General features: G+C 36.0%; 1 protein-coding gene across 2 annotated transcripts in view; it reads left to right on the forward strand.

Moving 5' to 3' along the window:
• LOC142328072 (phosrestin-2-like) overlaps positions 1-21408 on the forward strand; it is a 726802-nt gene that overhangs the window by 694815 nt on the left and 10579 nt on the right. For both annotated transcript variants that reach the window (XM_075371544.1, XM_075371545.1), the window contains 3 exons: positions 988-1137; positions 2065-2212; positions 10113-10453. In XM_075371544.1, coding sequence (XP_075227659.1) covers positions 988-1137; positions 2065-2212; positions 10113-10453 — 639 coding nt within the window. The remainder of the gene's footprint in view (positions 1-987; positions 1138-2064; positions 2213-10112; positions 10454-21408) is intronic.

A 21408-nucleotide genomic window follows, 5' to 3' on the forward strand; every position in this document is an offset into this window, starting at 1 on the left:
TAAACATTCAAAACCGTACGATTTACTATAAAATGTTAACGCCGTTATTACTACACGAAATGTAGATTTCTTTCATATTCTCTAACCGACAAAAACTACAGCTATTGCCCAAAAAATGATCCCTCTCCCAGAACTTATTCGATTGTTTTATTCAAAATTGTACCTTTTACTCTACGCGCAGAAATTCACTTCGCTAAACGGCAAGTTTTACCGGTGTTCCCGTGGGGAATATATACGTAAGAAAGGTTTTCAATCGGAATCAGACTCTTACATCCTAAATAAAAAATAATAATTTCTTTGTTAACAAATAATTAAGACAGATCGCGTCACAGTACAATGCAAGATTTCCAAGAATTTAAACCGATCCAAATGAAAAACGTAGAACTGTATTCTCTTCCCCAGAAAATTCTTTTCATAATACGTGGAAGTAAGATTTTTTAAGAGAAATGAGGCAGATAACTGTACAGTCGCCGCCAAGTAACGGCGATGATTACTACCAGACGTAAAAACATGTCGCTCTTAGTAATCCCCCACATCAAATAATTCTTCTATTTTTAACAAATGAATGCAACACATTTTGAAATGAAATCTATTCGGCTAATTCGGTATTGTAGATTGTAATAACGGGTGAAAAATATTATATATTTCTAATTACACTGTAAATATTGCGACTGTTGGTTATTAAAGTTACAGTAACTTTAATTCCTTACAGGAAAATTAATTATCAGTTTAATTTTTCAGTTAGAACGCTCTCTTCGATGTCAGCACTACCTTCAGTGTAATTGTCACTATTATAATGATAATAATAATAATACATATATATATAAAACATACAAAATAGCAATTCAAATAAAAAGACAATATTTATTTAATGACCGTTAAATTATGAATACCAAAATATAGTCCACTTTACGAAACATTAAGCGATCGAACCAGGTATGAGGCTTTTATCGATGAACTAAACAGATCGTTTTATTTATGTTTCAGATATTCGGCCAAGTAACATTAACATTTCGATACGGTAGAGAAGATGAAGAAGTAATGGGTCTTAAATTCTGTAACGAGGCGATCATGTGTCTGGCACAATTATATCCACCGCACGAACGCGCACCACCCGAGCAGAATACACCGCTACAGGTAGGCTATTAAATAAAACAAAATAACATTTTGAAATTTTAATTTTTCCAACCGGATAAAATAATCAAACATATATGTTCTTTTTATAATCAAATCTTTTCAATTTCTCGGTTGTACTTTTCAAATACTTAGTTGTACGTTCACCCTTTTAGTTTCGGTATAACATATGAAATCCAATTTGTCGCCGATTTAAGATCTTCGTGTTTGCTAGTTAGGAATTTTTTTTATTTATTTTTTTTTTATTTTTTAGGTCGGAAGAAAATCGTTTTCGAGCAATTTTTTTAGATATTTGATTTTGAAATTTAAGTTATTCGTTTTAATAAACATCTTATCTATCTCCCTACTACCTAGAGGCTTATTACAAAGGGAATTTAAATCCCTGTCAGATGGAAGTTTTAATCTCTTCTAGCCTACAACCCGCTTCATATCACCGGTTTAACCCTTTGCGATCATTAAAATAATTTTTGCATACGTTTCTAAAATTTTGTGCGGAATAATTACGCCAAATAAATTAAATATACGGAGGCCATTTTTACTTTCACGTTTAAGCCGTGACAGTAAAAATTGAAAAAAGATACGTTCATTCGAACACGGGTTTACCACGATTTCAGTTTAACTGAAATATAAGTTTACGACTACAAAAAATTATATAATAGATGCGATTTACGTTCATCGTTATTTATTTTTTTATTTTTACAAATAATTCAGAACATAAGCTTGCGCGAGAGAATATATAACAAAAATTTTATAGCGTATGAAAAATATCTGAGATTTGACCCGGGGCTTTCTGGATATAAGATTGACACCGTTACTACTCTGCCGCTGTATCGACTAATCGTAAGATAAAATACTCAAGTAGATTTTAAAAAAACTAATAATTACATAATTTATGTTCAATTCTAAAGTACGTTATAATTACATTTTCAGGACGCATTACTAAAAAGACTGGGTCCAAATGCGCATCCGTTCACGATGGAAGTGACACACTTGGCGCCACCGAGCGTACAACTAGTACCCGCGAAAGAGTACAACGGGGCACCTATCGGTACTAGTTACGACGTACGAGCTTACGCCGGTATGTAGAAAAACTATACGTAGTTATATATTATTAATTTAAAAAATATTTATCAGACATTTACATCTTACAAACAATATTCAGTTTTATAATCGATCTAATACCTTACCTAGGTCGATAAATATATCTAGTACTATTTGCTACTTAAACGTATGTTTAAGTAGCAAATATAGCTTTTTATTACACAACTTGAAACGAAGGAACGCCTGTTCTCGTCACGAAGATCGCAAATTATGTTACAATACAATATTCTATTGTGCGGAATAATCTTATTTTTAATTTTATTTTAAAAGTAATTTTCTTCGTAGAAAAATGAACGGAAAAAGAGTAATTTAAAAATAACACAAAAAACAATCGTTTCTAAAAACGCCGGGAAGAAAATACAAAAAAAAATTCTTTTCAAAAAACAATATATCAGTATTTTAATTCGTTAGTTAATATTTGTCGTAACCGTACAAAGACCTGACGTAAAAAAAAGTCAACTCTAATAATAGAGTACCGATTTTTAAGAACAGAACAGTAACCGTCATTGGTACCGCTTAAAATATAGGTGATAATCGGCAATACTTGTAGCTAAATTTTATCAGCCGCAGGAAGAATAAAATAACCGTCGATAAATACGCATCATTACTCTCACAAAAAACGACTCTGAAGGCGCCTATCGCATCTCAGGTGCTTCACATATATCGTAGTCGTAAGAGAAAAAGTAATAATTAATTTACCTACTATTAACCCTCAATAGGCTTAACGGCTGAGGGACGATCTCGTACCGAAAAATAGGCAATTTTGAGATAGGAGGAGCATGTGTCAAATTTAACTTTTTTTACATTTAACCGTCGAAAGATTATTTAAGGGTAGCTGTAACTTATTAATATCCGGTTTATAAAACATATCTAGGTAATAAAGAAACATTACGATATAGATTTTCTTAAATAAAGGTTTACATCTCGTGTAAAAACTTTAACGGGTACACATAATAGCACAAGCGACATAATACTCGATGTACGAACAAATTTAACTGTCCGAATAGTCGGTCTGTCCTAAAACGTAATGAAACTCCCGAAACGTAATGCACACTGGAACGTAACGGGAGAACAAGATTTCGTTCAAAGCGAAACGTGCTGACCCCGTAGGGGAAGACACCCACCGTGTGACAGTTGCGGTCCCTCCGCCACCCCTTCCGTACCTAGCCCTTATGGGCTTTACCGGAAGTCATCTTCAAAACCTCGGAAAAAAGCACGTCTCAACCTTGTTCTTGCCTCACCCGTGCGAAGTCACATTTGACATTCCCATCGGTGTACTAGCGTCCCTAAAAACAACAAAGTTAAAAACAAAACACGCCTTACGTCAGTCTCAAACAAGACCGAGTAAACAGAATAACGAAAGGAACTGAAATAGACTACCTACCGAAAGTAAAAGAAGCCAGTTCAACAAGCAATTACAAGAAAACAAACCGACAACGAAAACTTAGCGACTATAAAAAAATAAAAGAAAAACGCGGAAAAGCCCAGGCGACACCCTAAATTTCCTCGGAAATCCTTTTTTTGCCAAATAGCGTATGAAATTCTCAACTATTATCCATTCGGCCTGGTTTCGCCCATCGACAAGGAGATCCAGCGCCGACCCGATAATATCGGGAGGCAGATAGCGCTCCGTACGTCAGGTTATAGTTTCATTCCCCTACTACAGACATTCCAAAACTCACTGACCCTCTCGTTTTCTGTCGGTAATCGTTGTTATATAACCGTTGGAGTCGAATACGCCTGCAATTCCAACGCGTCTAAAACGATTCGCAGAGATTTTTTAACAGCGGAATTAGCGAACGCTAATGACGTGCATCGCCGATGAAACTACTGACCGAAGTACTGCGAGCAGGAGGGCGATAAAATTTTCCGTCATCAGAAGCCAGTAAGCGGATATAGAAGATCGATCTCGCACCGGTCGATCGGTTTCTGTGACCGATAAAGAGCGTCAAACGGAGACGCGTGAAGCGGTTCAAAATGACCGTCTCATCGCACAATCGCTTTCCGGCCGGGCGCATCGAAAGAATGAGGACGCATTATCGCACGACCGGGCTAACGTAAGATCTGTTCGCGGTGGGGACCACCCAAACTCCCAGAAAGTTGAAATTTAAACCTATTCCGCACCCTCCGTTCTCACCGGATTCGGAGTTAAAGAGCGATATCAAGGGTATTCATTTCATCTCGAACGAAGAACTGAACGATGCGGTCGTGGATTAAAGAAAGACTGCCGCCATTCTTTATCGACGGAATGAGAAATCCGAAAGGGCGAGTACGTGAAAATAAATGTAATTTTTTTAGCAAATAACATCGACTTAATAACGCCACAATAGTTTCATTTGATTATGTTTTTTTTTTCATTTGCGAAACGAAAAGAGGTTGAGGTCGACGTAGTCCTTTTCAACAGACAACAATAAATTCCCTTCGTTACGTTCTAGAATATCTGGAAAATCAAAAATAAAGGGACAAGAAGGCAACTGTAATATACTTTAACGTTATCCTAGGTAATCAAATCAAAATCAAGTAATGTCTACCGTTAGAGTATTTTTTGATAAAAACAAGTGAGCTTTTCTTTTCGGCTTTTATCTTGTAGATCACCCACAATAAAATAATCACAAATTAGGTCGGAACGCGGTTCTGAAAATGTTGAAGAATGTAATTAAGTGTAGCCGATTTCTAATTATAATTCCACAAAAAAAATATATATATAAATATTATAAATAAAAAGTTTTAGACAAAAAAAAACTGCTCGTTCTCTAAAAATAGTTTTGCAATATCTGCGATGTAGCTGAAGTAAAATCTGCGAAATTTACGGGTCTGAAGAATAAAAATAAAATTGCTACGGTTGAAGCTACTTTTAACGAACCGGATCACGTAGTTCGTTTTAGTTAAAATTCAAGTTTTCCCAAAATCTTATCGGTAATTATAAATAGTTTATAATCGTACCGGTCGGCGATTTAATATTACAAATAGAATATACATAAGACGTTAAATTAACATTCAAACAAAGAGTTTTTAGGTTACATAAATTTACGCGATGTAAATTCTCGGTGACCAATGAAACGAATTGAAAGTAAGCCGGCTTTTTCATTTGATCGCTCGACGGTCCCTTTCGACATGAAATATGCAAACTGCAAAAAAATATGATAATGCATTATGAAAAACTTGGGAAAGATGGAAATACGGCGGTGCACCGTACTATAATGAACGAGTAAGACAGGAATTCCGGCGAGAGAGAGAACGGATACGATATCTTCATCTCATCCACCGGCTTCCAGTCTTCAAGCACCTTCCATTAGCCGAATGAGTTTTTCGGTCGTAAAACAAGACTAAAAAAAACTTATCGAGCTCCCCTCGTCCGACCGGTATTCATAGAGAACTGTATAAAATGCACCCGCGTAAAAAATATACCCTAAACGATAACATCAAAGCGTTATCGCATAATGTAGGAAGTCGTTAACCGAACATAATATTACGATAAACTACACCGCATCGCATAAGTTACTACGAAAATAGAGCGCATCATTTCTTCATTTTATTCGACTAAATGCATTTTACCGTAACAATACCTACTTATTTCGATCTGAAACTATTAACTCAAAATGAAATTAAGAGTAAACAGAAGGAAACTTACCGGTACCGAACATCTGAACAACTTTCTTATAGTGTAACGCAACACAACTTAATAAATCAGATAACTGGAAATTATTTTTATCATCGTTATTATTACTAACGTAATTATTATTTTACAGCGGGTAATAGATATCGATTATTAATAACAACGAACCGTTATTATAATCGTTTAATAAAAAACACTACAAGAGATTGAAACAACCGATTGACAAGTAGCGATTCAACAGCACTGCATTAAACTCGATTACGTTTGATTTCGATTGTTATTAACCGCTTTAAATTTAACCGAGCTGAATTATAGCCGAATTACCAGACATTCCTCGATAATAATTATTTATTACTAGAAACGAAAAACCCTTCTCAAAATTAAAAATATAATTGAAAAATGTCTTACGTATTTTTTGATTTCCTTCTATTTTTGACTTGAAGATTTTAAATGAATTTGCAACTTTAAAAATTCATTCGATAAATCGCCCGAAAATATAATCGGTGACGAATTAAGATGGATCCCCTCCTATAGAATATCCTGTAAAAATTTGTTTATAGTTATATTTTATTTAATATCGACACGAGAAAATTCCATCCGAACCAAAACAGTGTACACCGTGCAGGGGACTAAATTCGGAGAGCAGGCGGCTAGTAAAGGTAAAGTAACCCTAGTAAAGCGGAAATAACATTAAAAAGTTTACCGTAACCCGATTAAAGCTTGCACTCTTAGTCCTAATCTAAGCCGACAGTGGCGGTCCTTATCGGTAAGGGCAGGCAGAAACGTTTGCGTTTACTAACACGTAACGGTTTCATTCTGACTTGTAAGCGAAAGCCGGATTGAAATACGCCTAGAGCGGCGAGTAGAGTACCGTACGAGGTACGACTCTGCTGCGCCGTATTCTCCGGTGTACCCGAAACCAGATCCACTCTCTCCCGCGGACAAAATTCTTTTTTTTTTACGGCGTCAAAAATAATCGGGTGTTGCAATAAGAATTACTAGAGCGACAGCATTAGATACATGTACGATCTGTCGTTCGACTATACCAGCGTAGCCCGCACGGGAACACGTCCACAAGCGGCATATTCTGTCACTCGAAATGTTTTACGAACTCGTTTCCTAATTAAGCCGACCCAACGTTTCACATGAAAGTACTTGTTCGAAAAAAAAATTGCAATGTGCTGAAATTACCTAAAATGTTTATCTACGAAAATTTAAAATAATAAAAACGTTTCGCTAGCGGCTGAAAAACAACTAACATAATTTCAACAGATGGAACGCTAAAATAAAATTCGGTCGATTTTATAAATTTCATTTGCATGAGCTAAACAGTTATACCTTACAGAGAACGTGATTTACTCACGTTCAGACTTAATGTAAAAGTACACAAAAAAACGACTCCGTAAAACAAGCCCGCTAAATAGTTTATTAAGGCTTACTGCTCGTCCGAAAACACATTGATATTAATAAATCTAAAGCCAAAACTATTCTCAAAATCAGAGAAATATGGGACGATAAAAGAATCGTTCGGATCAGCCGAACAATTTTTGAGTTTTAAACGAATACATACAAAATTATATACGAGGATATATTGATAATAATTATAAATTATAATTACAAACTAGTTATTTAGCGTAATCTACACGAAACTCCGCTAAAATGTAAGTACACTCACTTATAACTCGCAAATGAAAAGAGATAGTGAAATGAATTTGGAATAAAACTGTATTTTATTTGCTACAAAAAATTTGACATTTATTTTTCCACGTAATCACCACTTAAAACTCTCTCTCTATCTTTTTATTGTGTGTGTGTGTGTATATATATATATATATATATATATGTGTGTGTGTGTGTGTGTGTGTGTGTGTGTGTGTGTGTGTGTATATGTGTGTGTATATATGTGTGTGTGTATATGTGTGTGTATATATATATATATATATATATATATATATATGTGTGTGTGTGTGTGTGTGTGTGTGTATATGTATGTGTGTGTGTGTGTATATATGTGTGTGTGTGTGTGTGTGTGTGTGTGTGTCTTCTGAACATATCGTACTGAAGAATTATCGGCTCTGTGGATTATCGAAGATACACAAGTCTATTAAGGTGTTTTTGTACAAACGGCAAAGACTCTACCGTCCACTCGGTTGGCAATCACGTACACGTGTTTGAAAACCCAGAACCCCATCAGGAGAATTGGTTTTTTCAGAGGATTGTCTTAATTATTTTTATTGCGGCGAACCAGAAGCCCTACTGCTCTGCAGTTTTTCTTCTGGTTCGTAATTTTGAACCAGAGTTTCGTCTCCTGTCACAGAGCATGTCATTTCCCTCGTCACGATCGCGTCTCAGGAACCGTTCACAATATCCGTTTCGTCGTCGTTTGTTATTTTCAGGGTTTGCGTGGCGTCCACCGCGAACAGATTTTACATCAGCCCGGTCAAACAGTAACGTGTCAGACTCGTTCTTTCGATAAGCCTATCTGGTAGCGACGGTTGTGCAATGCGACGGTCATTTTGAATCGATTCATCCGGCTTCTTTTCTTTCTTTCTTTTTTAAATGGAAATGCATTTACGCACGGAGTGTCAGACTCCTACTGATAGTCTTATCCGACCGCCACCAGAAGACTACCGGCTAAAATCACCCCCGTTTGCAGTAATCCTGCACACCCCGAACCACGATTAGGCATAACGCCAGGGTACGAAAGCTCGAGACCGGTTCACTCTAGCTTCAACGAGACTTCGAACCGACAACACGCAACAAAAACTTAACATTATAATACTAAATTACAATAATACTACGATAACAAATATATAATACGTAATACTACAACCGCAACGCGAAAAAGCTTTTTTTGATTAGCTCTATGACTACGCGGATGCGAACTTCGCTACGGATACAAACGTAAATAGGATCACACTTAAACTCAAATAAACAAATCCGAAAACGCAACACGATAAACGACCGGACGTAACACGGTAACGTATAACCCAATAACAGCGCGAATTACAGCGGAAAATCCGCGAGATAACCCCTCAACACGCAAATTACACTATAAGAATTTACAAATACGCAAATAACACTACAAGTTAAATAACTATACTTACACTACAAGAATACACACGACATAACATTACGACTACATAACGCCGTAACGAAAACGCTACGATGCCAAACGTAGACAAGTTCACGCGAAAACATAAACAAATCCAGAAAAAACAACACGATAAAAAACCCGACGCAAATTACACTAAACATTATACTACGAGATTACACTACGAATTTCACCGGTTCTCATTCTCCACCTTCCTGGACATGGAGGACGTATAAACCTGACCGCGACCGCCCATGACTCCTTGCTTCGGAGCACATCCACCTCCTTTTGGTACTTCTCATCGGTCATAGAAACCGATCGACTACTGCGAGGTGATCTACGATATTATCGATATTTACCGCCATTTGACGCGTGAAATTTCATCGTCCACATACCCGCAGCACTTCGATCGACAGTTTCATCGCTGTAAACCGCTTTTAGAAGACGACGAATGTCACCGGCGTTTACATTCATTGTGCGCATTCTGTTATCCAGTTGTATTCTACCGTGCGATAAATTTCAACCGCCCCTCGTATATAATCGTCTAGATGTCTGGATATATACGGTTTTGAAAGACGGAAAAGTTAAACGGTACGATTCGGTTTCCCCGGTACAACTTTGCCATTTTCGGGAGTAACCGGCGTCTAATGTTCGATCGCCAAGCGAATACGGCGCCGGACATGGATATATCTATCTTAGCGCAGGTTTTATTTAAGTCGACTCAACGGAAGGGATATCGAGTACATCCGGTAGATCGTTCGGTGTACGCGGATACAAAGAGGCTCGTAGTTTGTATTTTCCTCGAACATGGAAAATATAGTTTATCTTTACGCTAAACTAACTTTTATGTAACTACGTACATCATTTTTAGAAGAACGACCGACTATTACCTTATAACTGTAAGCCAAACACGCCTATTTAATGTCGGATAGACTTTATAAAAAAAGATAACGGTCGAGTTACGCCTAATCGGTCTTCGAGACGATAACGATATTCACTTAAGCTTATGTTAAAAATACCGTTTACGTAAAAGATATGTCGATAATACAGCAGCAGTTCTACACAAAATTGTTATAAACGTACCGTACACGCCTATTAAAAAATATCAAGATACCGTTATTTCTAATATTTAAAAATTAAATACTTTTTTCTTTTGTTTTAATATAGCCGAAAGAGCCGATGAGAAGTTACACCGAAGAAGTACAGTGCGAATGGGAATCAGAGTCGTACAACTAGCAAGAGCACCGCCGCCTCCATTACTACCGGTAACCGTACAGTCGTCGCAAAAAGACAAAAATAATAAAACGAAAGACGGCGATAGCAATATGACGACAACGGTTACCGAACTGCAACCGCCACACGCCACCGTAGAAAAACCGTTTATACTGAGCGACGGAAAAGTGCAATTAGAAGCGTCATTAGATAAAGCGATATACTGTCACGGCGATGCGATACTAGTCAACGTAGCCGTACATAATAAAAGCAACAAAACCGTACGCAGAATCAAGGTAAGTTCATTTTAAACAATATTTAATACTCTTACTCGCCGGCATCTGTATAAATAATACTTTAATACTTAAGAAAATTGTTTAACATACAATCGTAAATAATCTCTTATTTATTATTTTCTCGTCAAAAAAACTAAGTTTTTCGCTTGTAAACTATTTTTAAGATATAAAACAAACAATCAAAAAACAATACCGGATATTGGATCGTTCCAAGCCGCGAGTAACCGGTGAATAGTTTCCGGTTCCGGCAGAGCAGTAATGAAAGACAAGTAAAGTTTTTTCAAACTTTATTGCAACAGTACAACTAAATTTTTTTATTTCAAATGAAGTTTATTAAACCGATTCCGTGCCGTTTTGATCGACCGCTTTTTGTTTTTTTTAGGTTGCCCTTAAAATTACAACCCGTTTAGAAAAATAGCGGTCAGAATAGTGAAAAATTTACTTTTCATCTATTAAGGAGGACAAACGGCTCTTAATTTCATGTCCGTAGAAGGAAAAGAGATTTTTGAAAAGAATTCTAAAGTTCGGTAAAGTATCGGATTTTTAACTTCAACATTTATTATTTAATCTTATCACGAAGGGTTATTAAAGGGGGTGAAATTCTAAGGTCAAAAGCAGATTACACGTAATTTCTATAAACACAAACTGTGGAAAAAATAACTTTAATTAACAAAGTAATCTTTCAGACCGGTTGTTAACAGAGTGAGACCGTAGAGATGATAGAAAAATGAAAACTTAAAAACGAAAAATATATATTTCGATAAACAAAATATTATACGTACAGAAGAATTTGAATATTCTAGGGCACGTAATTCTAGAATACACATATATTTATTTTTTAATCGGCATTGTAAAACATCGAAATTTTATTTATTTACGCGTCTACTACCAAATTTCAATTTCGTGAGATCGCAACGCGATCCCTTTTTGGCCCTAACAAATACATAAAACAAAAAAAAAATTATACTCTATACTCGTGTTTTCTACTACCTCTCCGACTGTTTTAACGAATAAATAATAATGATAAATTAAAAACCGCCTTCATCAGAACCGATTGATCGTATACAGACGGCCGATTCCATTTTCTCATGTCTTCGTTAAGTAACCTGGTAAAAATAGGAATATTAGAGAAGGGTTGAGGGTTGTAGAGACGAATGTAGACGGGATCTAAAGTACGATTTGAACCGACGAATCGAGTAGATTATGCGAAATCTGTTTTGAACTGTACGTCAGCAACGCGCATAGTTCTATTTACATACTGTTCGACTAAGTTAAATTTTCAATCGGTAATACGAGTATTATTCCTGCGGTATTTACCTACGCTGTATGATTTTTAGATGTGAAATAATCTATAAAATTAGATTCCGTGACGAATGAGCTTTGTCGTATCGAAACGTCCCATCGATTTTGCGGTGACGGTCCGTACAAAATATCGCCTACACTAAAACCCGGTTTAACAGAAAGTAAATAGAAACAAATGATAGCCGATATTTATGACGGCGACTTAAATGTAACAAGTCGCTTTTCATTAGAACAAATTACTTTTCTAAAAATATAACTTTTTATTATTAACGTAATATAATTTTTCAGGTCCGGTTAAAATATTTTATTACCGTATTATTTACAAATCGATAGTTCTGTAACCGCGGAATTTCTCAGAGCGCGCTACAAATCGAAGGATATAAAGTAAGGTTTACGAGTCGACGCCAAAGTCACGTTTAATAGCCGATCCGCGTAGATTATCGAAGTAAAACGACGTCGGGTTCGGTTAAAGCGTACGGTGTCGGCGTCTATCGACGGCTAACAAACCGTATCGTTAACGCCGAATAAAATAAAATAAAAAAGAATAATTCAAAATACGCAGACAAATAAAACATATATACTACTCGAAGTTTATCTATTTCCACTTTTTCAAGAAAATCCTAGAATTTAACGGTAAGGTGTTTTGCAGTTTATTTTATTAGCGCCGATTTTTCGTTTTCGTGTTCTTTGAAGAAACCGTTATTTGTTTAGATATTTTTATTTAAAATATAGTCGGGTGAATAAAAAAAATGATGACTGTAAGAAAAAACAGCGTCGAACGTTTTAGCTACCGAACGTAAATCTAATTCTCTTCAATTTTTCACGTGAAAATACTTCCGATGACATCAACTCGCATCCTTAAATTATAAAAATTCAATGTTAAGCGACGAAAAGGTGAAAAATATATTTCTGAAAGTACGACAAAAATACGCAGCTGTGTGCAAAAATAAGCCGTTCTTTTGAACAGCTTATATTTTAAGGACAACAGGTAAAATAAACACGGCTCGAACTTACACGATCTGCAAAAAAAAACGTAAATTGCAAATACTTATTCGATCAAAAATTATAACAAACGGAACGCTTCGCTAATTCAACGCGTCTCAGCGGTCCTGTATTGCATTCGCTGTGTTTATATTTTTTATTAAAATAAACATTTTATTCTAATTTATACGTAGTAATACATCACGTACATCGGAAAGATACGATCTCCACGGGTAAAAAGAGAAACTGCCCCGACATTTGCCCGCACGGAATAAATAAACGTTAGACAACCTGGATCAGAATAGCGTCGCAAAATATATTTATAAAATTAAAAAAATTTAATATTAAAACTGAAATATAATAAATACGTGAAATAATCTTACCCTACTAAACGGCATTTGTATGCGTGTCTGTGCGTGCGTCCCCGTTAGGTTACCCCAGGAATGTACAAATCGGTTGCGGAAAATACAGATACTCTCATCGGTATCCGCCGGACGATAATATTTTCAAGCGCCCCCGGGCGCCCTTCGGAAATCGGGGAGGGGATGCGATGGGGTGCCACCGTAATATCTCGGCAACCGCTCGTCCGATTTTCACGAATCAAACGGCATATGTATCAGCAGGTCTAGCGGTAACCGTTTAACGCATCGGGTACGCTCTTGATCGACCGGATCTTGGTTATCCGGAAATTAAATCGTCTATTAGCCCTATCTTTTTACTGCACTCGCCCGCCGTAAAACGTACCGATCCGATGTTTCGCTAAATACGCTCAAACCTGTGCGCTAGCGCGGCTGTTAAGTATAAACTTATGAAGACTAAAAAGTAGAAATTAAAAAATTATATTAAGAAAAACTTTTTAAACTACTCTTTTATATTAAATGCACTAAAAAGTAGAAAATAAAAAATATGTAAAAAAGGTTTTTAAAACACCACTCTTAAATAAAAAGCACTAAAATTTAAAAAATTGTTTAAGAACGGTATTTCAGAATGGATTCACCATCAAAGGTCGTTGTCAAATCGATTCTTAGATACCGTCCTAAAATTATTTTTTTATATTTTAGTGCGTTAAATTTGAGTGGTTTTGAAAATTTTTTTATATATTTTTTATTTATTTATGCGATTGTTTTTCTTCATAAAATAATGAATTAAACCAAAAAGTGGGCACCGGAAAGTACCGATCGCTAGCGGAAATCCCGATTCGGTAGTGTCAATTTCTAGAGTTAAATTTCTAATTTAACTTTCGTTATATCGATTTTCACCGTTAAAAAAAAAAATATTTTTACACAAGAGGTAAGCAACTTTGGACACATAATAATCCCATTTCGAGACGCCGCCCGCCAGGGAACCCACCCGCAGGCGTGCCTTAGGCACGCCCTACAGATAGTAACAAAATTATAGAGATACGGAAAAACTAATTATAAATTCGTAAAAGCTACCGAAGGATCGCATAACTTTCCCGACTTCGCCCTTGACAGGTTTATATTTCAAATACGCCATAGAAATTTTAAATATTAATAACTTGATTATACAGACAGAGAGATATAGAAATGTTCAGTAAAAAAATTTAGGTCGATATGACATTTTTACCTCAAAAATTATGCGGTATTAAAAGTACAATTGTGAAAACGAATCGAAATGAAGATTTTATTATAAAAATTATATTCAGTTTCGAATACGGGTTAAAAAGAATTAGCAAAGATTGCTCGCTTGTACGTAGTAAACTAAAGCCAGGAATTTTTTCTTGTAAATTTTATTTTAGATTAGTTTCGAAAATAATAATAATTAAAAATAAATCGGTGAGAAGTCGGTAATTTATCCCAAAATTGTTATGCCGAGTTACACGAGATCGTTCCACTGTTTAACGCAGAGCGATTCGCGTAGTTTTACCAGCGCTTTCTGAGCTCGGTCCGCTAGCGAAATTAATGAAAAAACTTTCATATAAACATAGGTCCAGAAACGCTCCGTTAGCGAGTTACGGCTAGCGAAAGATTTCGCCCTGATCCCTGGGCGAGTGAAATAAAATCGTACTGAAATTCTAGGAACCCAAATTAAAGGCTAAACTTGATGGATTCTTATGATTTTTGACCCGGAAAAATGAATAAAACGGGTTCCAGAACCGTATCCTCCAGTAAGTTTCACAATATCATCCTACATTAAACGAAAACATTTGTCGATCTATACACGCGCTTTTTATGTTTATAATACAAATTTTGTTAAACGACTAATAAATGCGTCAAATTTGTTATTAAAACGTAAACTTATCGAAAGTAATCAGAGCGAAATCTTTCGTTAGCCGTAACTCGCTAGCGGAGCGTTTCTTCCGAAGTATGAAGTAGTCGACGGCTATAACTGCATCGTTGTTATTAATATAAGCCATAACCGCTTTTAATTCTTTAATTTTTAATATTTTTTTAATCAAGAATTTTCGAGGGTTTCTCTCGATTCTTACAGACATTAGCGATGCGGTTCCTTTTTAATATTGAAAAAGCACAAACCTATTTTTACTGAAGTAATCTCAAAAATGTATAATTTTGAATTTATCTAAATAAAATATTTATAACGGGTAAATTTTGACTGCCGATCGATTAATGATCCTTTGATCTCTGTATTTCTTATCGTTTTAGGATTCTTTTTTTTGTCTTCAGCCATTTGACTGGTTTGATACAGCTCTCCAAGAGTCCCTAACTTTCAACCCTTTCCCCAACTCTTCCCCAAGCTCTCTAGGATTCTTTTAAGCCAAAATTAATAAAGTATCCATTAACAAAATCTGTTATGTACCCCCGTAAGTCGGCCTTTATCAGCGTTTACTATACTTACGAAACCGTTTTAATCTGTAAAAATGAAATTTGGTGCGGTAGCTTTTGCAGTAGGAAATTTGTAACAAACTAAAAAATACGGGTGAACGAGTGGCAAGACACTGGTCGTGCACTACACGTTAAAGCTGTTAAACTTTGACGATTATTTAGCTAACGTGTGGTTTAGCTTATTTCAAAACAATACGATTTAAAATATACCGTAGAAGAAAGTTTTTAAAAATAAGCCAAAAGCCTCCCGCTCTCACAAATTTGTTTGTCGATTTTTACTCTTTTTATCGAGAAACTTTATTTTATTGATTTTATTTTTTTCAGTGTGGAAAGAGTATTCAAATTGTTTACTGAATTAGAACGCAATTAATCTCTGACAATATCAATAAATAGCCTGAAAAAGTCGCTGTCCAGTTTCTTTTAGAACTATGTGGTGCATTCTGTTCTTTCGGCGTTCGGTCGGTTACACTGCGGGTTCGTCGACCGTTGCTCAGTAATAAACAGAGACGTCAGTTGTGACTGAATGCTCTTCGTTTCGTTTATCGGAATCGATAGTCGCGAGAAACGAACGGTTCTTCCGGAAGAGGAACGCATTTTTCTCGACGGAACACGTTTTTCATGATGGCGTCAAGTATACCGATTTAGATAGGTAAAGGTTTTCTGAACGGTTTCCAAATACTCCTGTTCCTTACCGCGTTGCAGTTTGAACCGTCAAAAACTTTCGGGCGATAGACTCTGTTAAAGACGCTGATCGAAGCGGAAGACCGCACGAACGAAAAACTTGAGTCTAGGTGGGTTCGAGTAGAACACGCATTGTGGGTCCAATCTTTTTTGAAAGTACGGTTAATAGTGATCGTTACCGTGCTGTTTTAACAAACTTCATTCGTCGTTTAACAGAAGCGGAAATCAATCGATCACGGTCGATTCCAATAAGATGGCGCCACAACGCTCGCTAACAAGTCGATGACATTTTTACGAAATGTCTTCGGTGAATAAATCATTTCGAGGGGTTTGTGGCCGATCGCCCGATCTCCCAGATTACGTATGCATGCTGTAGGCATGCGTACGAGACTTTTTTTTACATCAGCCGGTTAAAGTACGAAAACATATAGAAACGTTTGCAGTGTTGTATTGATGTTGGAGGAGGTCATTTTCAACAACTTTCAAAACTATTCCGATTATTGTAATAATAATTAAGAAAATTTCGTCATTACACTACCGTAATTCCAGTGCACAGCATACTTTCCAAACTCTCCGTATATAAAATTTTGCTCCTTTTTTATTTTTGCGATATAGCAAATTAAATTTTTTTACATTATTTTTCTCAAAAACTTTATTCGTTTACCGCCGCAACCGAATCGGTTGTAGGAAAAGTGACCAAAAACAAGGTATCGATTTTTAATAACGTTCAATTCCAGCTCGCTGAAGAAAATAAATTGATTTTCTGTTATCTTCTTTACTAAGCCGAATTTATTACCGCATATCAGCGTGCCACTTTAATGCCCCTTAAAATGCAAGAGATATTCAGCCGTCCAAACGACTGACCGGATAATGAAAATCAACGGTAGCTGAAACGATTTGTCATATTAAACTAAAACTATAATCTCAACCGTTGCACAAAGTCAATCTTGTCTTCTGCTAGGCTGATCGGTCTTTTAGCAGTACCATTAATAGAACCCCACAATCAAAATATACCGGTGGCAAAATAACAGCGCTTTACATGAATTTCAATCTAAAATTTGATCGTATTGATGCTGACCGATCACAGTACCGAAAATGTTTCTTTTTTCCCCTAAGCGTTCTAATGAATATTTTCTTCACACAACTCTTTAGAGATAATGTTGGTCAAAGTAAAAAAATTAGTTTCAAATAAAGATCGGTTAGTTACCTTTATCTAAAAAAAAATATCGATTGCACAATATATACTAATCGACAAACACAGTTCAAAACGGCATTCACAGTTACGATATACACATATGTATGTGTGTATACGAGTATATATAGACAAACAAACAAGTGCTTACCACGAATTTTCCCGAGATTTTCATAATCTATTCCAACTCGTAAAAATAAAAAAATGTCCTAAAATGCTTCGTTTGCGAGTTACGGCTGATGAAGTATTTCGCTTGGATTTTAGCTACCCTGATGAAATGAGGTCATACTGAAATTGTTAGGACGTTGAGAGAGAATCGGCGATTTCCTATGGTTATTGATCTGAAAAATCGAATAAAATAGGTTTTGAAATATCGATAACTAAACGTTTCAGTCTTTTATAAAAATCTAACAAATTTTACGTGAATATCGGTCGATATATGTTGAACGCAATATATCGTATATGTATCGTCAAGATCTTTTCCGAGTTTTATGTCTAAACGTATTATACATTATATACACGTAGTTAAAAATAAGTACGATAAAAACATTTTATCGTACTGGATTCTCCATTACGGTCAACGACTGACAGGGACGTCAATAATATAACACGTGTAAAAACCTGTCATGTTGATACGATGCAATTAAACAGTGTCGTAAAGAAATGCGGCAGATTTTTAAATGTGCTTTTTTATCTGCTTTGAATTCGGTGAAGAATACAAAGTATAAATTTGAATGTTAATTTGTCGATATACGATGAATATGACATTATCCTGCACCGCCTTAAGAGTAGTAGGAGTACGTCAACTGGTGGTCAGTATTAAAATACTTAGTAAATTTTTTATTATATTTAGTTCATGTAACGTCAAAGTGCAAAAATATTTTAGCCGTAAGGCTAGGAATAGTTGAACGTATCGATTAATCCTGATCGTTATTAATCGATTAATCCTGATCGCATATTTCCTTCCGTTATTTGTTACACTAAGATGTAGTAAGCTCATGATTTTCATACATTCTCTTTCGCAAAATTTTCACACGACTCTCCTTTCTTCCGCTCTAGAAGAAATCATTACAGATACAAAAATGCTTTTTAAAAAGTCTTTCTTCAGAGAATCATCCAAATTTCAATTCTGTCTGGCGTTATACTCGCTACATATCTCTTTGTAAAACCTTTCTTCAGCTTCAACCCTATTTTCTGTATTGTATGAAATATTTTCTATTTGCTGAAAACTACACCGATATTGTTAAACCGCATTTTATATCTTCAATTTTTTTCTACACGTAATTATCTTGCCTCAAATTTTCTTGAATCACTTGAGCAGCTTCAGTTCTGCCTCTGCCAAAACGATTTCACCTGACCCCCGATAGCCCCGTCCCAGAGACCGTCATCCTGGTCAATAACTGCATCGAGGAACTCTGCTAAGACTGTAAAGATGTGGAATTTCTCAATATTGGGAGTATCGGACGACACCACTATACAGCTCATGGACTGAATCTTCGAGCTAATGGGAAAAACTGTTCTCACAACTAATATTGGAAAAACTACAGTGATCAGCCTGCCTATGTTTCTGCGGCTGCTTCCTTAGAGACTCAAACAAGACTGCCAGTGCCAGGCCCAGCGTCAAGGACACCTCAAAAAAAATGAAAATTTACTAAAGAGCATAAAATCAAGTTAGTCCGGAGAACAACAGCTTCGTCCTCTTGTACTTCAAATTATTCTTTTTTAAGATTCAAAACTTTACATCAGAACGCTCAGATGGCCACTAACAAGAAAGATGATTGACGATAGTGTGCCGGCCAAGAACTTCAGCCAAATATATTTGTAATTTCCGAACACGGCTTTACATCAGAAACCATTAAATTCTTCAAAATCCCAAATTACAATTTAACAGAGTTTTTGTCGATAAAATCACCAAGGGGGAGATGTGGCAATTTTTCTATACCGCCATCAAACCATTGAAAATTTCCATTTCACATGAAAACGGTCATTTCGTACCATTACGCCCAGGAGGTTGAGTTTAATGAAAGCCAGAGATAGAAAGCCCAACCTTCACAATAAAAATATTAATTAACGAAGAAAATATTAAACAGCTTAACTACTTAAAAATTAAACTTGGGATTTCTTAAAAATATATAGATGCCCAAATGAGAAATTCGATAAATTTTACAAATGTTTTAACTATTATTTAGAAATCAGTTGTCCTTGCAAAAACTTCAAAAATAAATTTAAAGCAGAACAGAATTCCCGGATGACTCCAGGTATTCTTGTGTCAAGAGAAAAGCTTAAGTTTTATTATTCTATTTATAAAAACACCCAAAATGAAAGATTCAAACGTTTTTTCAGAAATTTTAGAAAGATCTTCAAAAGGGATTCGCACGGCTAAATCCTATAATATTAATAAATTATTAACGATAGAAAATGATTTTTCAAAAACTGAATGGCAAATTATTCATCATAATACAAAAGGAAAAACCACTCAAAACATCAAAAACCAATTTCCATTAAAAGATAACATAAAATGATTGTAGACCCGCACGAAGTTGCAAACAAATTTAACAATTATTTTGCCTCTGTCATTTCAGATGATTTGACATTCAATGGGCCTCGCCCAATTTAGCTAATGCTATAAAACCAATTGCTTCAATGCCTCCCATACCTGTTGACAAGGCACGTGACATTCAAAAGCCGACTTCGAAAAAGATATGTGACATTGATGGCATATCTGTGTGGTTGCTAAAACAGTGCTGCAGGCACAAAATAAAACCACTTACAGAGACGATCAATTTATCCTTTATAACATAGCTTTTTCCTGACTCCTTAAAAATAGCTAGAGTAGTTTCAATATTCAAAAAGTATGACTCGCATCAAACTGATAACTACCACCCGATTTCCATCCTTCCAGTTCTATGCAAGTCTCTTCTTACAGAGACTTCTAAGTTTTCTGGAAAGATTGACATTCTTGCTTCGCAGCAATTTGAGTTTAGGAAAAATAAAAGCACAATTGACGCTGCAATAAAATTTTATTGATGGTGTTGTCGGAGGCGTTTGAATGGTTGAGAACATGTCTCAGCATATTCCTTGACCTTACCAAGGCGTTCGACTGTGTGCATCATGAGACACTGCTGCACCAGTTAGAAGTATGTGATATGCAGGGTCTGCCGCATAAATGGGTAACATCTTACTTCCAAGACCCAGAACAGTCTGTCCAGGTCTTAGGTGCCACACCTAATACAGTAAGATGTGGGGTCCCCCCAAGAGATCACTCGCTCCTGGAACCAGTTCTGTTCCTAATTTACATCAATAACCTGAAATCAGCATTTCAGCATGAAGATGTGATTCAGTATGCTGACACAACTCTCTGCTTTAAAGATAAATCTTTAAGTTATTTGGCGGTAAAACTTTCATTGAACTAGACACTGCATTTAAAACTTCTCAGAAATAAACTTAAGGACCAACAAATCAAAGTCGAACGTTATCAAATTTTGCCTCCGAGAGCATGAGCGTGACAGGAAAACTTCCGTGATGGTTGATGATGAACTCTTGGAGGATTCTGAATCTGCCAGATTCCTGGGTATGCACCTTGATCGAGGGCTGACCTAGGGTAAGCACACAGATCATGTTTGCGCTAAGGTTTCATCTGTCATCTTTGCCCTGCGTAACCTCACAAGTGACTGCTCTTTAGATCTGTTGAAAATGGCCTACTGTGGAATAATATTTGTACACTTGTCAATACGGGATTCGACTTTGAGGATAATATGTCAAAGCATGCTGAGTAGAGTGTTTTGACTGCAGAAAAAAAGAGTGATTATGAAATTAAAATTCAGAGTCATGTAGGGACACCTTCTCAGAGCTGGGAATTCTGACTCTGGCGTGTCTTTATACCTTGATGTTATGTATTGTCATTCGAAATGCACTTTAGTACGGAACAGAGGTGTACATCTTTACAATACCAGAGGTAGGAACAACTTGCATGACCGACAGCACAGAACCGTGGC

The sequence above is a fragment of the Lycorma delicatula genome, chromosome 7 (genome assembly GCF_047948215.1).
Source record: "Lycorma delicatula isolate Av1 chromosome 7, ASM4794821v1, whole genome shotgun sequence".
Classification (NCBI taxonomy): Eukaryota; Metazoa; Arthropoda; class Insecta; order Hemiptera; family Fulgoridae; genus Lycorma; species Lycorma delicatula.